General features: G+C 36.4%; 2 protein-coding genes across 2 annotated transcripts; one reads left to right on the forward strand and one right to left on the reverse strand.

The window, feature by feature from the left end:
* Positions 1 to 334: 334 nt before the first annotated feature.
* LOC145225014 (uncharacterized) lies at positions 335 to 4347 on the reverse strand. Its single transcript, XM_080091655.1, has 5 exons — positions 2921 to 4347; positions 2716 to 2760; positions 2315 to 2368; positions 1936 to 2130; positions 335 to 1796 (listed from the first exon to the last, which is right to left on the reverse strand). Exons 1-5 carry the CDS (start codon positions 3108 to 3110, stop codon positions 1759 to 1761), a joined length of 522 nt encoding a protein of 173 aa, XP_079947781.1. The 5' UTR covers positions 3111 to 4347; the 3' UTR covers positions 335 to 1758.
* A 5025-nt stretch (positions 4348 to 9372) lies between these two features.
* On the forward strand, positions 9373 to 10720 carry LOC145223656 (C-type lectin domain family 4 member A-like). The gene is made up of 3 exons (XM_080090056.1): positions 9373 to 9592; positions 9854 to 10090; positions 10692 to 10720. The coding sequence occupies exons 1-3, from the start codon at positions 9373 to 9375 to the stop codon at positions 10718 to 10720; spliced, it is 486 nt and encodes a 161-aa protein (XP_079946182.1).
* The last annotated feature ends 5805 nt before the right edge of the window (positions 10721 to 16525 follow it).

A 16525-nucleotide genomic window follows, 5' to 3' on the forward strand; every position in this document is an offset into this window, starting at 1 on the left:
ATGCTACAGTGGACGACAATACACGGGAGGATGGCAAACATCGAAGAGTCGAGAACCAACAACAAACATTTGCAGCAGCTCAAAACCAAGAAATGTACACTGCGGTTGTAAAGACCAGGCCATAATCAAACCGCAAATAAAAAACTTACCACTTAGAGGTTTAATTAAAGCACACAAACAAATAGTCAAACCATGGAGAACACTTGGTCCAAATAAACAGTGTTGATCATTTTTTTATTTCTATTGGCTAATAAGCTTCCATATTTTCTACAACACAACATATCAAAAAACCATTCTTTGTTCTTAACATGTTGACAACTAAGTGGGTAAAACGGTGGAGTGCGTTTGCAATCACGATACCCTATGTAATGGTTCGGAACGAGATTTTTGTAACATAATTTTTGTTAGCATAGGTAACGGTTTCTAACGACCACATAATGTTACAATTTTTGTTCGGAACATATTTTTTCAAGTCAACGAAAAACCGTTAGATGGAGGTAGAGGTCTGCAAATTTTAGCATTCAAACCGCACAGCTAAATTAATTTTATGTGTTTATTAGTTCGTAATTTTGATGAAGTGAAAGTTTTCAATGGGAAAATGGGGCTTAGGGATTCAACAACAATGTTGCAAAAGAACATTGGAAACATTCAATAGTAAAATGGGGCTTAGGGCTTCAACAACAAAGTTGCAAAAAGAGCATGCAGCGATGAAAATAAATGATTAAGTACAAAAAAAGGGAAGTGAACACCGAACATTGGAAACATTCAATAGTAAAATGGGGCTTAGGGATTCAACAACATTGTTGCAAAAAGAACATTGGAAACATTCAATAGTAAAATTGGGCTTCGGGCTTCAACAACATTGTTGCAAAAAGAACATACAGCGATGAAAATAAATGATTAAGCACAAAAAAAGGGAAGTGAACACCAAAAATTGGAATCATTCAATAGTAAAATGGGGTTGAGGGCTCCAACAACAAAGTTGCAAAAAGAACATTGGAAATATTCAATATTAAAATTGGGCTTCGGGCTTCAACAACATTGTTGCAAAAAGAACATTGGAATCATTCAATATTAAAATTGGGCTTCGGGCTTCAACAACATTGTTGCAAAAAGAACATTGGAAACATTCAATAGTAAAATGGGGCTTAGGGCTTCAACAACATTGTTGCAAAAAGAACATATAGCGATGAAAATCAATGATTATGTACAAAAAATGGGAAGTGAACACCAAACATTGGAAACATTCAATAGTAAAATGGGGCTTAGGGCTTCAACGACATTGTTGCAAAAATAACATACAGCGATGAAAATAAATGATTATGCACAAAAAAGGGAAGTGAACACCGAACATTGGAAACATTCAATAGTAAAATGGGGCTTAGTGCTTCAACAACATTGTTGCAAAAAGAACATACAGCGATGAAAATAAATGATTATTTACAAAAATAATGAAAATGAACACTGAACATTGGAAACATTCACTAAGATAATAAGGTTAATGGCAACGCAAAACAGAAATGCAATGGGTTTCAGTTTCCAAAATAGCTTGGGACATGTAAAATGTAAGTAAATGTATGTTTGTTTTGCAGTCAATAAATTAGGTAATTTTAAAGCTGCATCACACACTATCAACTACAGTGAGAAATATGAATAGAAAATATATGAATAGAAAAAAGTTATTTTACAGAAACAATGTAACTGCATGACATGTTATTTTAAATAATTTAGAAAAGTCTTCTCTTTTTTGATGATGCTTCAAGAATCTGAGCTGCATTTTTCTTTAGTTGGTGTACCTGGAAGTAGACAAAAAAATATTAATATTTCTTGGAAAGATTGCAATTTTATATTATTTCATGTCATTAGGCTGTTACAATTATCCTACTTGTATCTGGTATTACTAAGCTTTAAAAAGTTCAAGTCTAGTAAACTTACATAGTGACTGTTGGATTCTTTTAGCTTTGTAAAACAGCTTGTCTGCTGGCCACCTCGCTTTGCATAAACCACCTTCAGGAATTTGAGAGAAGTCTTTAAATTTCTTGTTGTCCAATGTTTTTAAGTCAGAGATTCGAAAAATTTGTAAAACTTCATTATCGTCCACAAACTGAACCATTATATACAATGATTCATCTGCAACATAATATAAATAATTGTAAATACAATTATAACTGCCATGACTTGGACTATGACAACTTCAATGCACTATGTTCAGAGGTAGTTCATGACAGCGATTGGTTGCAATCAAGTAAACTTGTCAGTTATTAAAATTGCATTGACATAAATGAAATACTAAAAGCAAAAAACGCAAGCCTACCAGTGCTGAGTTTTTGATTTTCTGACATTGTGGTTGCGATTGTTTCTCCACTTTCTGTGACACAGTAAATGAAATTAGACAAGTATAATATTAAGTTAGTGCAAAATAAGCGTAACTCTAAAAATAACGAAGTCAATATATTTGACATAACAGTCAAAATTCTTGCAGAGTTTAGTTTAAAATGTCCTTCTTATGGCAGGAAGATGCTTGAGTTGTGACTCTTATGTCAAATTTATTGGCATTGCTGCTTTTGTATAATGTAATATAAAGTTAGATTACCCCAATGGTCGTTATGGAATGACTGTATAGGTGGCAAGCACACCATGTACAACTAGAGTGCTTACTTATAACATGTAAATGCCTGTCTAACATTGATTGTAGTATGTAAGTCATATACATACCAGATTCTGACGACTCCTGATCCGGTTGAGATTGAGATATATCTTCTGTACAAAACAAACAACTATTTAATATCATATTAAAACATACTTATATCATCTAGAATATAATGATGAAAAGGTTTTAACTGACCAAATTGCGAAACAGAAACTATTGAAGAAAAATCCTGTTGGGTAGTTGAAAATGAATTAGTAAATGGGTGCTTACTTGAAACCACCTCCTCCATAGCCATCCTAGCTGTTTCAACAATTTCCAAAGGATGAGACAAGTCATACACCCGATTTGCCATTTCGATTGAGTGCCCCTCGGCCCTGGCAACTGCTTTTTGAACTTCTGCTGGAGCATCTCGCATTTTGGTTGTTATTACTTTTCTGACATCAGTTGCTGAAACTGCCATTTACGTTGATAGAAACCAGTTTGAAAAGCCTATTGAATGTAGTGGCTTCCATTTCAGCACCAGCAGTAACCAATGATGGAAAAGCTTGAGATTTCTCTCCCGGCTTATGTTTCAAAAAAGCCCATGCATGGTCAGATGCAACCTTGAGGTGATCATATTCAAGTTTGGACAAAACAATGCAACCATGTCGATTTTGTTCTTTCTGCTTTTCAACTAAAATTGAAAAATTCCTTGGGCAGTTTCCTCTTTTCCTAACAGTTCATCTCGCCTCATTCCTCTAAATATTCCACCCCTGCATCCTAGTCTGCATATAACACGACAGAAAAAGTCGCCCAACAAAAGCTCCAATTGTTTTTTTTTTAAGTTTCCAAACTTAGTTTGACGGATCCTGTCCATTTCTTTTGTGATCTTGTTGTTGTTTTCATATTGCAAGATTGCTTTCTTTGGTGTGTCGAGATCCTTAAGCTTCTTTCTACTTTTTTCTTTTACATATTGTTCACGTTTCTCTTTCTGTTTCTTTCTGAATTTGTGGTAGATGACGCAACGGAGCGTAGGCTTTTACAGTGACAATAAGTGCTGAATCAGCAAGTTGTTGACTCATCAATTATTGTCAAGACGTCCCATAGCTAGTTCAAAATGATTCTAAAGAATATATTCCTTTTTTTGCAACATTAGCTATAGCATTAACAAAAGTTGTAACAAAAGGTGTGTTACAAAACGATAAAATACTTTGGTTGGTAAATTATTGCTTCCATTCCAATCAAAATTACACACATCAAGGTACAATGAACATGACACAAAACAAACACGAAACAGTGATAGATTTCATCATTTTAATAGAATACATAACACATCACTAGATAACGTACACCCATATTTTGCACATGGCTTTAAATGATTTTGTTAAAAGTGATCCTTTCTGTTGTTGTTCTAATCTTTGGCAATTTCTGTAGCTCATGCTTTGATTACATCTGTCGTAGAGTACTTGTTTTTAACCAGTGCACTTGAAACTTTCTTTCATACTTCTAAAGAAGTGAATATTTGATTGTGTGCTGAGAGGAATGCAGTGTTTACAGACTATCTAGTGCTACATTAGCGAATTTTTATGTGAACAGTAATGTTATGACGTACAATATCAGCTCCAAAATTTAAGACTTAATGCAGCTGAGAAGCGCACATCGTCATCATTCGCAAGGAACGACCGTTAAAATTAAGGCGCGTTGACATACAGACAAGCACCTTTCGGTTATAAAACACGAACGGTTTGACATAAATCCAAACGGTTTTCACTGGCCAACTCCACATTTCACTTAGATACAGCATGCAAAGTTATAGGTCATTCCAATGAGTGAATCGGAATTCAGAAGCGTACATCATCATTATTCGCAGGTCACGACCGTGAAAATTAAGGCGCGCTGACATACAGACAAGCACCTTTCGGTTATAAAACACGAACGGTTTGACATAAATTCAAACGGTTTTCACTGGCCAACTACAAATTGCAGTTAGATACAGCATGCAAAGTTTCAGGACATTCCAATGAGTGAATCGGAAATGAGAAGCGCACATGGTAATTTTGGGCAGGTCACGACCGTTAAAAATTAAGGCGAGCTGACATACAGACAAGCACCTTTCGGTTATAAAACACGAACGGTTTGACATAAATTCAAACGGTTTTCACTGGCCAACTACAAATTGCAGTCAGATACAGCATGCAAAGTTATAGGTCATTCCAATGAGTGAATCGGAATTCAGAAGCGTACATGGTCATTATTCGCAATGAACGACCGTTAAAATTAAGGCGCGCTGACATACAGACAAGCACCTTTCGGTTATAAAACACGAACGGTTTGACATAAATTCAAACGGTTTTCACTGGCCAACTACAAATTGCAGTTAGATACAGCATGCAAAGTTTCAGGACATTCCAATGAGTAAATCGGAAATGAGAAGCGCACATGGTCATTTTGGGCAGGTCACGACCGTGAAAATTAAGGCGCGCTGACATACAGACAAGCACCTTTCGGTTATAAAACACGAACGGTTTGACATAAATTCAAACAGTTTTCACTGGCCAACTACAAATTGCAGTTAGATACAGCATGCAAAGTTTCAGGACATTCCAATGAGTAAATCGGAAATGAGAAGCGCACATGGTCATTTTGGGCAGGTCACGACCGTTAAAAATTAAGGCGAGCTGACATACAGACAAGCACCTTTCGGTTATAAAACACGAACGGTTTGACATAAATTCAAACGGTTTTCACTAGTCATCTACAAATTGCAGTCAGGTGCAGCATACAAAGTTTCAGGTCATTCCAATGAGTGAATCGGAATTCAGAAGCGTACATGCTAGATATTCGCAAGGAACCACCGTTAAAATTAGGCGCGCTGACATACAGACAAGCACCTTTCGGTTATAAAACACGAACGGTTTGACATAAATTTAAACGGTTTTCACTGGCCAGCTCCAAATTGCACTCAGATACAGCATGCAAAGTTATAGGTCATTCCAATGAGTGAATCGGAATTTAGAAGCGTACATGGTCATTATTCGCGAGGAACGACCATTAAAATTAGGCGCGCTGACATACAGACAAACACCTTTCGGTTATAAAACACGAACGGTTTGACATAAATTCAAACGGTTTTCACTGGCCAACTACAAATTGCAGTTCGATACAGCATGCAAAGTTTCAGGTCATTCCAATGAGTAAATCGGAAATAAGCAGCGTACATGGTCATTTTGGGCAGGTCACGAACGTTAAAATTAAGGCGCGCTGACATACAGACAAACACCTTTCGATTATAAAACACGAACGGTTTGACATAAATTTAAACGGTTTTCACTGGCCAACACCAAATTGCAGTCAGATACAGCAGGCTTGTCAAACTCGCGGCCCGTCGGCCGCATGCGGCTCACGAACAGTCAATAACAATTGTAGTATTTTTTTAGATTTTTCTGATAAAACTAAATTTTTCTTACTTTTCAAAGCTATTATTTAAACAGACATTTAGCGAAATTTAATTTGTAAATACAAATTCTTATGTTATGAATAGAAACGATAGTAATTAAACCGTTCCTCATACTTTCAGTCAAGGCTGTACAATCTGCGGCCGTACGACCACATTAAAATATATGTCCTGGCGGCCGTGATGTAATTAAAACTCCTTTGCCAAAACTTTTGATTTTCAAACTGCCCGAAACAGATGTTGTGTTACTGAAAAGAGTATTACAAGCCTAGCAGTCAGATGCGTCAATCTTTTTGTAGGCCTATTGTGTGCAAACAATGCGATAAAACAGGTAGTAAAAGCATCACAATATAGATTATGATGTAATAAACATTAAAACTGATCTTTATTGTGCAACTCAATCTGTTCATCATGTTGTAAATTAATGTGATAATGAATCCGGGCCCCCCCTTTTTAAAAAGTTTTGCGTAAATTAAATAGGCCCAAATTGTTTCCGTTTACCGCTGATAACAGGGAGTCGTTATCTCAAAGCCCTGAGCCTTCAATCTCTTGTATTCGCTTGTTATCTAATCGCCAATTATGACGTAACAAGGGTTTAATAAGGAGTTTTATGCGCTAACAATCGGAAAGTTACGTTCCGGCTGGAACGCTGGTTGCAATTTCTTGGTTGGTGTTAACTGCACTTAATGCAACATATCAAACTGTTTTTGCATTTATATTGTTTCGACCTGCCAAACACGTAATAGTTTTGTCCCAAACATTAGATCGATGTTAATCGAGTTATGTTATTAGGGTACACGGAATTTGTGACTGCCACAATTTATGCCTTCTACAGTAACCAACTTTAGTGCATTCGTGACATAGCGCAACTTTAGCATTATCGCTTTAGAAAGGCGTTCAGTCCTTGAGAATCTGTTCCCCCTTTTTAAGCAACGATTTTGATCACCTGACGCTTATCGCTTATCTTGCAGCTGCAGTTTTGCTGATTAAGCAAGATACCAGCGGCAAAACCAGGAAAATACAAAGCTGTCGCGAAAATTATTTGTTCTTTCTGTCAATTGGAGTTAGTGGCAGTTTAGCATGTGAATTACGTATTCAGTATCGTGCGGTCTAGCGTGTTTGCAAACACTTTTCGTAACAAAACTCTGTTCCAACTAGTACTTTTCGTAACAATTTTTTTCCAGCTAACGCTTTTCCGAAACAAACTTTTCTTACGGCTAAAGCTTTTTGCGAGCTAAATTTATTCAAAACCGATGATTTTTGCAACTTAAAGGATGGTTGAAGCTAACAGTTCATGTAACAAATTTTCTTACAACTATCACTTTTCGTAACAAAATTTTGTTTCATCTAACACTTTTCGTAACAAAATTTTGTTCCAACTAACATTTTTTGTAACAAAATTTTGTTCCAACTAACACTTTTCGCAACAAAATTTTGTTCCAACTAACTATTTTTTTTGTAACAAAATTTTGTTCCACCTAACAGTTTTCGTAGCAAAATTTTGTTACAGCTAACACTTTTCGCAACAAAATTTTGTTCCAACTAACATTTTTTGTAACAAAATTTTGTTCCAACTAACTATTTTTTTGTAACAAAATTTTGTTCCAGCCAACACTTTTCGTAACAAAATTTTGTTCCAACTAACACTTTTCCGTAACAAATTTTCTTAGAGCTTTAGCTTTTTGCGAGCTAAATTTATTGAAAACCGATGATTTTCGCAACTTAAAGTATGTTTCAAACTAACCCTTTTTGTAACAAAATTTTGTTCCAACTAACACTTTTCGTAACAAAATTTTGTTCCATCTAACAGTTTTCCGTAACAAAACTTTGTTCCAGTTAACACTTTTCCGTAACAAAATTTTGTTCCACCAAATAGTTTTGAAACGTAATTTCTTCCAATTAACAATTTTGTATCAAAATTTTGTGACAGCTAACACTTTTGGGAACGAAATTCAATTTTTATGGTTTCACCATGTATGTGCAGATTTAAAACACAAAATGTTTAAAATATGCTTAAAAATTCTCTTTGTCGCCACCTAATGAACTAATATACGGTAAAAAAAAAATACGGTAACAAAATTTTTTGTTACACCCAATTTAACGATGTTTTTCTGTTCAAAAATTTTCGTTACGACATACCAGAAATTTTTGTAACTTGGAACAAAATTTTCGTTCCGAAACGAAATTGTTCAATTTGGAACGAAATGTTGTTACTCGGAACGGTTTCGCTAACGGTATTTCCGAGTTAATGGAAAATTGCATTATGCCCCATTACCCTTTAATTCGTTGTCTTCATGATTAATTTCACATCAATGGAATTTTAGCGATTGTACGTTTCATCAAACTGACCATTGAATATTTATTTAAAACCCTTTCTCAAATTTGAGAGAACCACGGTGACCCCAACCATTGAATATATGGGGAAAAAGGTGCGTACAGAAAATAAAACAGAAATATGTAATCAGAAAAAAACTTTTCTTTTAATGCCAAATAGAAGGTGTTGGACAAATGTAAGGTGTTGCTTGCCACCATCTCATTACAATAATAAGTTTCAAAAACATGGTTTAATATAAGTAGGCTAAACTAAAGGAAACAACGACCAGTGTTCACAGCGCGCTCTAAATAAAACATAGTCGATTTCAATCAAACGATTCACTAACCACATCGTCATGTTGCACAGATTGGTTGTTTATATTGTTCTTTCGCAGTTTGTTTTGAGCGTTGCAAAACTGGGGTTAATTAAGTAACTATTGATCCATGTTACATAGAGGGTTCAGGGTACCCTGGAGTTCACGAAACTCCTGTGATGGTTCCGGGAAGCCCCGGTTGATATCTCTGATATAGAGGAACATTTATGAAACTCGGTATTTGAGCTAATAACGAAATTTCCCAGCAGTAATAAGTAGCTCAGGAAGTAGGCACAAACGCACGCGACTATAGACACAGCGCTCATACATTTTCGCCTGGGAGGTAAGGAAGTATAAACCGCACGCAGTGTTTGTGAAGAAAAGAGATTGAAAGTATATCACCGAGTTTACGATATTTAGCGCAATGCAGCATGCGGCCTATTAAGTAAATAACTCACTTTTTCACCAAGTATTGCTAGTTCATATCTTGGTTAGGCGCTCTTAAGAATGATTGGTTTTGACACCAAAATACCAGTGCACAGTTTAATATAGCTTTTGTTCTGTAAAATTTTTTTTCCTAAACTGATTTTTCTACTGTAGGTTAAATTTAACGAACTAGGTTGAATGCAAAAAAATCATACAAAAAACGCACTTAAAACGAAATGACATTTTTGTGGCTAGCCATTACTGTCTATATCCAACTTGCCTCCGCACAAAACTGGTATGCATTTCACGGTTACGAATATTTTGTTGAAAAAACGGGCACCCTCTATACGCATTCTGAAGCTGAGAATGAATGTGCTGCAAAGGAAGCTACGTTAGCCAATGTTAAAACCAAGCAGATCCAAGACTTCCTTGTAAAATCGATCGGAACATTTCCAGGTAACAATATCTTTCATATGCAACCAAACACAATTGGAATGGTAAGCCTACTTCCTTTAAACTGCACTTTCACTTTGCCTGTGGCTGTGGCAATGGTACAAACGGCCCAATGACAGATTATAAGCTTGGGGTGAAATGCATTTTTGTAAATATTTTTAAACATTGTGTCAAATGAATGCCAAATGCATTTTTGGGCAAGTCAATTGTCGCAAAGTGAATGCGTAACAATCTACTTAATTCTTATCATTTACCGTTTTACAGGTGAGCCGTTCTCGTTTTTCATCGGAGCAATGAGAAACGCAGCGAATGAGTTTGTGTGGACAGATGGAACCAAGCTAAGCAATACAGAGACACAATGGAGACCTAGTCCTATGGAACCAAATAATGTCGAGGAAAAATGTGTGACGATGGGTTGGCACGGGGCAAAAGAGTTGTTCGGATGGTTGGATATTTCATGTGGTATTCGAACTGGATTCATTTGCCAAAAAAAGCTGCAAGGTAATTGTAATTTTCAGCTAACATATCCGGTGGAAGTGAAGCTTACACCAACACCATGTTACGCTTTTTATCCACTGGAAAGCTTTTACAAACAAACATAAATATTGCCAAAATGTATAACTTGAATTTTTAACTCGCGTTTAGGCGCCTGCAATGAAACGATCCACGCCACAAGAGAATTACCACACTGGTATTAATGATACACCAACAACAATAAAAAAGCAAAATTTGCGCATAACAATCATCCAAAGACCAAAGACAGCATGTGACATCACAAACAGGACAAAAACATTACGATTGTGCGCGAACAATTGCATTTTTTGATAGTTGTCATTCAATGTAGGCCATTGTTTAGCAATGGAGACAGTCGATTATCAATTCTACTTTGATTTAAACTGATTTAGTGGTACAAATTGACGCCAAATAAGATTATAGAATTACTTCAACCGCTTCGCGGTCCCCCTAAAATTGCCTCACAGACCCCTAAAGGACCGCGGACCCCAGTTTGGGAACCGCTGGTGTAGCTGTAAATAACTATTTTTATTGACTTTTTTTGCGTCTTTGTAACGTGTGCGCAAATCATTTTACCATTTTCTTACAGTTTGGTTTAAGGATGGCATTCAACTTTAAGGACAATTAGATCATTTCAAAAATCACCACACTGGCAATAAAAAGCAAGCGCATAGTGAAAGTAACTTTAAGCGTTCTGTTTAATGGTAGTTTCCACTACGCTTAATTGGTTTTCTAAAGTCCCCGCAAACGTAATTTCCGGCAGGAGGTGGAATGCATAAGAACTTAAATTGCGCACAAGGTATTTAACAGACGACCCGATGACGTCTAATACTGGGAATTTTTGTCGTACTGGTTATTACTCTTTCGTAGTCACAAACAACAATCCTTGTGAATAAGAAAATACATTCCAAACAAAGCAAAGCAGTGCATGTTCTTTAAAATAGACGCCACGCGGGGGCCTAAATGGCAAAATCATTTTTGACATAATTGTTTAGCGATAATTGTTAAACTGGGTTTAAGTGGTTTCGATTTAGTTTATACGTAATATGTGTCGCTGAAACAACAAAGATAACCTAAGTTATATTTACACTTTAATTATATCAAGTAGTAACAAATGACTTTTTTTCTGTTTCAGAACAAAAAAACACTGCATTGTTGGTAGCTGTGCTCACGTTTGTCATAATTTGTACAGTAGTTGCTACAGGAGCTGCAATATTTGTTTGTATTGACAAGAAACGGAAAAGGTAATAACTGCAATTTATTAAAAGATAGACACTTCTTATTATTTGATTGGTTGTTTTTTTGCAGATCAGAAGCGAAACAGAAAACGAAGAAAGAAAATGCAGAAATCGGTAAGAGTATTTTATCATTAGGAAGCCATAATACTCGTTTTAATAACAACAAAATTTAGTTTAAAGGCATTTTGTTTATTTTGAAGAGCAGCGTAAAGCCAAAAATATATGTGTTTTGTAACAAAATGCACCTCACAAAATTAATTAGTCGATGTTTTACTAGATTATAAATGGTAATGAAGTCTTTCGCAAAAATATAAGGGTGATACTTTGCAAGAAAAGTTTTTAACCATCGGCGACCGTTTTCTTAGTTATATTTTGCTTCTAATGTTGTTAATCATGTTTTAAAGGTGAACTAGCGGCACCAACATACGAAAACGTTGGAAAAGAAAACCGTACTAATGGTAATTTAAGAATGGAAATGTTTTCCAAGAAAACCGGGAATCGAACAGACGACGGCTGTGGTGATAATAACACTGCAGTACCTAAGAACGAAAGTCAAACCTACTACAACATAAATAAGCCAAACGAGTCAATTCACACCTATGACAACACTACAAATCACACTGAAGATGGCCATGCCTACAATTACATTGTAAACGTAAATGCGTATGAAAACTAATCCAAGAAACAATATTTTCTATAACGTGTATATCACTTCGGAGATCAATGTTTTTATAGGCGGTTGTATTTACCCATCTTAAACTGATTTCAATTTTTGTTCTATCTATATCAACAATATACAGAAACCTAAAGCTTTGCAATGACAATGCGCAGTGTAAACATTATTTCAGTTTGTACAATCCTCTAAAAATAGGAACTATAAACAACGATAGGAAGTATAACCTAATTGTTTTTAGAATTAAGTCAATAATATACTTCTGCCCTACTGTCATATGTTCACTGCTGTAATCTGCATGTTATTTTGTCTTGGTATAATGTATTATATATATTATTTGTACATTAAAATATACATCGTATCAGTAACCGAAAACCGGTGAAATATCGTGGATTGCAGCGATCTGTAAATAGGTTTTATTCGTTCGAATTACAATTTTACAAAACTACGCATGGTCAGGTGATGAGGCATTGTAAGTGTTGTCACAAACTCTACAAAATGGTGCCTTTTATTGTTACAATTGATGAGTTTAGGTAAATTAAATGCGTTGCAGTATACCAGGGGTGGGCAACCTGCGACCCGCGGGCCGCAAATGTACTGGCAAACGAGTCCAACTGTTACATATTTTTGAGCTGATTAATGCGCCCGATGCTATTTTTCTGCGACCTATTGTGTTATACACAGGTGCTGCCCGCGATCCAATTTTGACATTTGTAATTGGCACCACAGTAACAAAGATTGCCCGCCCTGCAGTATGCTAATAGCAAGCAACATAGGTTTTATAATACTTTCGAACGAAACTGCAACTATTATCGCTCCTCGCAATTTAACAAAACATAAATGACTTCCGAGAGCAAGTGGAAAACAAGTAGGCATAACCGTCATGCACACAAACCTCCTTTGTGGTATTGTCGTAATATATACGTTTCATGAAGCAGTTTTGTTTGACATCTTGCCCCCTTATGTTCAGTGGGTGGGTTAACAATAACCATGATTAGATACGACGTAAGCAAACATTTTTTAGTGGTATGAACGATAAAACCCACTCATGCTGGAATTCATACTAAGCTAATATTGGTTTCTTTACTGTAATATGACTGAAATGCTTTAAAAACACAGGATCTGGTCCTAGCAAACACATGTTCTGAATAAAATAACCCCAGGTATGAAAAGTTACTAGCGATATTGCTTGCTCTAATATGCAATCTAAAATGATTACATAGCAAGCAAATGTTGTCATGAATAAAATGGACATAGCAAAGTGAAACCCTAATGTACCAATTTTAGCCAATATATACGTACAACAACGTCTTTCAAACACAGCCAAGGCCACGTTTTATGTCATCTCGAAGACTTGCTACTTGACCCCTGACCTGTGGCGCGATCAGCCATTGACAATAACACCATACCAGGGAAATACTGACTCCCTTACGCCGTGTCGGGCGTCTAGAGGTAAGAGGTTCTCAAATATTAGACAACGACGGCGCAGCCCGGAGTGCAAAGGCAAGACCAATACCACCCGTTAATGGCGTGTGGCCAAGTTTTCGTCGAATTTTGATGAACATACATTGTTTGCAACCGTTTCATTTTACCGCTAAGGGTGTTCTGTTTTCGGTGACTTACAAAACTTGTTTTAATTAAAACCACTCCAAAATTACAAAAGGTTCCCTTTGACGGTCACTACCCATCCGATTTTTTTGTTTAATCTAATTTTTTCTGTTCCGCAGGAGGTTCTCATATTGATGTCTTTCTGAAAAGGATAAATCAGATTGTCAAAGTTGTAGTACGATAAGTAGGGTATAATTGAAGCAGTTGTGTAGCCAGTTTTATTGCAAAGAAAACCTGCGTCCGGACCAAGGTTGCAGCTGGTTAAAATGACGATGTTCAACACAGTGTCAAGTGTTACCATAACCTCCGTTGTGGTATTGACGTAATGCAGGGATGTGCAACCTGCGGGCCAAATGCAGCCCTTGATTAAAGGTTGCGCGTCCCGCAAAGACGCTTGGATTTCAAATGTACTAACAAACGGGTCCAACTATTATATATTTCTGAGCAGATTAATGCGTCCTATGCTATTTTTCAACGACCTGGCAATGTGTGACTAGAATCAAATGCGAATTTTACTCGTAGTTAAGCATATGTGGTAAGCAACAAATTAAAATCAGCTTGTGTTATACACTGATTTTGGCAATTGTATTTGGCCCCACTGTAACAAATGTTGCACACCCCTGACGTAATGTATGCCATATATCAAGCAGTTAATTATGGCATTTTAGCAAAATATGTTTAGTGGGTGTCCTATTAATATCCTTGACTAGATGCGACGTAAGCAAACGTACTTAAGTGGGATAACCCACATAATTCACCCATGTAGGTAAATCACTTTAATCGATTTATTGAGGTAAAGTTTTACCTTGTTTCATCCGGCATATTTGATGTTTCCTTGAAACAACTGTCTGCGCGCGACTGCTAAAATAGTTTTCCCTCATAATGGAAATGAAGCTCAGAGGAATTGTTTTCATTTTTATTGTGCATTTAACGGATATGAATATCTCGTTGTTTACTCGCCAGTTGTTGGTTCATATGCCGCTGCCGAAGCTGGATGTGCTGCAAGAAGAGCTACAACAGCAAATGTTAAAACAACTAAAGTACAAAACTTTTTGGTGAGCAAGATAGACAAGGATTCTTTGACAGGTATTTTGAAATTTTTTTCATAATAGTTGATATTCAAAAATTAGCGAAAGAATATTGTATAGCTGTTTATCATGTCTCTGGTTGTTTGTCTCTGGTTAAATTTACACTTTCTGTTTATAAACACCTTGGGCAAACCGTTAAAGTCATTCCTGTGTAATATTAACTTTCGTAACAATTTGCATGTCGGTTGCAGGTTTTGTGATTTTAAATCTTTTCAAAAATGTAATATTTTGATGTTTCCTATAAAACTTGTAAAAATATACTGGTTTAGATCAACCCTACTCAATTTATATTGTTGTAACACAATGGGCTAGTGGAGAACCAAACAATCCTCAAAACGAACATTGTTTGACAATGAACTGGGTCGGTGGAATCACACAATACAAGTGGTTTGATGTAACTTGCACTTACAGAGCAAGATATATTTGTCAAAGGAAACTTCCAAGTAAATATTTTGTTTATGTTTTTTTGCAAAACTTTATTACATGAAAAGTGTTGATTACATTAGTTGAAGCCAGACCCAAAACCATGTCAAAGAGTTAACCACTGTAAGAACCCAGGAAATAAAGTGATACCAAAACAATGTTTTTCTGTTTCCAGCAACGACCGTCAGTCAAACTTCAACAGTGCAAACTACAAGTCCAATGCATCACACAACTTTTTCTATCGGCTTTATGCATGGTAGTGAGAAAGCGACAATTGTATAAACTCTATGAACGAATTATGATGTACAACCAATGTTTTTTCGTTTTTATTAGAAAGACCAAACGTGTTGGTAACAACTTATCCTTTTCATGAAACACCCTTTGACTCTATTTACAATTACACCACAACTTTCCAAAGTGAAGCAGGTAGAACATAAAGACAGTCCATCATATGGTGACATATTTATCTTACAAAAAGTTGTTTGCGTCAAAAAATAAACTTTGTCTCGATCATGTTCAGAAACAAATTTTTGTTTATTTGTGTCAGAACAACACAACGCCGCATCTCTGATAGCTGCGGTGGCGTCAGTTATCGTTTGTATGGCAGTTGCAGGAGCTGGAACAATCTACATATAACTTACCAGAAACGAAAAAGGTAGTGCCTTTAGTTTGTCAAAAAACTCTTTGTTGTCAAACGATTGTTCATTTTGCAGATCGGAAGCACAACACAAAACGATGGACGAATATGCGGAAATCGGTGAATATACTTTACATATTATATACTCTTTTTGCGTGTCACGGAAATGAAAAACATCTATGACCAAGTATTGCTCATCCAGCAGTTTTATTGTAAACAATCGACGTTTCGACGTCCTATACAAGACGCCTTCATCAGGATAATGACATAACTTGCAGGACAAATTTCTTTTAAAGCGACAAAATGCAAAACACACACATGTAAAACAGCGATAACAAGATCACGCGGCTGCAAACTCGCACCACCGTAGCGATAAAACAAGCTCAGTGGTGTAAAAGCGACCGATAATTTATCGGCATTAGAACATCTGTTTTAACGTTCATTGTGTTGGCGCGTGAATGGATATTCCAAGACTCTAGGAAACTTCGCTTGTGAAAATCAGTTTCCTTCACCAACACTTGAGCAGCAGAAAAGTTAATGCTGTGATGGTGAGTGGTTGCATGGTTTGCCAACGCTGATTTCTTCGCATCCTTCTTGCCCACATCCCTTTGATGCTCCTTCCGGCGCGTATTTAGACTTCTACCAGTCTCACCGATGTATATTTCGTCACACTCCCCGCACGGTATAGCATACACCACACCCCTAGTTGCAGTAGCATCTAGAGGATATTTTGGGTGCGACAGCATCTGACGTAGG

This window comes from Phallusia mammillata, chromosome 4, assembly GCF_965637545.1.
Source record: "Phallusia mammillata chromosome 4, kaPhaMamm4.hap1.1, whole genome shotgun sequence".
Classification (NCBI taxonomy): Eukaryota; Metazoa; Chordata; class Ascidiacea; order Phlebobranchia; family Ascidiidae; genus Phallusia; species Phallusia mammillata.

Bases quoted from the DNA above. Each gene is read 5' to 3' on its own strand.
- LOC145225014 (XM_080091655.1), bottom strand. From the start codon at position 3,110: ATGGCAGTTTCAGCAACTGATGTCAGAAAAGTAATAACAACCAAAATG. The intron at 2,131-2,314 runs GTAGGCTTGCGT...ATTATGTTGCAG, and splicing joins AAATCAAAAACTCAGCACTG to ATGAATCATTGTATATAATG. The intron at 1,797-1,935 runs GTAAGTTTACTA...GTCTACTTCCAG, and splicing joins AAGAATCCAACAGTCACTAT to GTACACCAACTAAAGAAAAA.
- LOC145223656 (XM_080090056.1), top strand. From the start codon at position 9,373: ATGACATTTTTGTGGCTAGCCATTACTGTCTATATCCAACTTGCCTCC. The intron at 9,593-9,853 runs GTAACAATATCT...ACCGTTTTACAG, and splicing joins ATCGATCGGAACATTTCCAG to GTGAGCCGTTCTCGTTTTTC. The intron at 10,091-10,691 runs GTAATTGTAATT...ATTTTCTTACAG, and splicing joins TTGCCAAAAAAAGCTGCAAG to TTTGGTTTAAGGATGGCATT.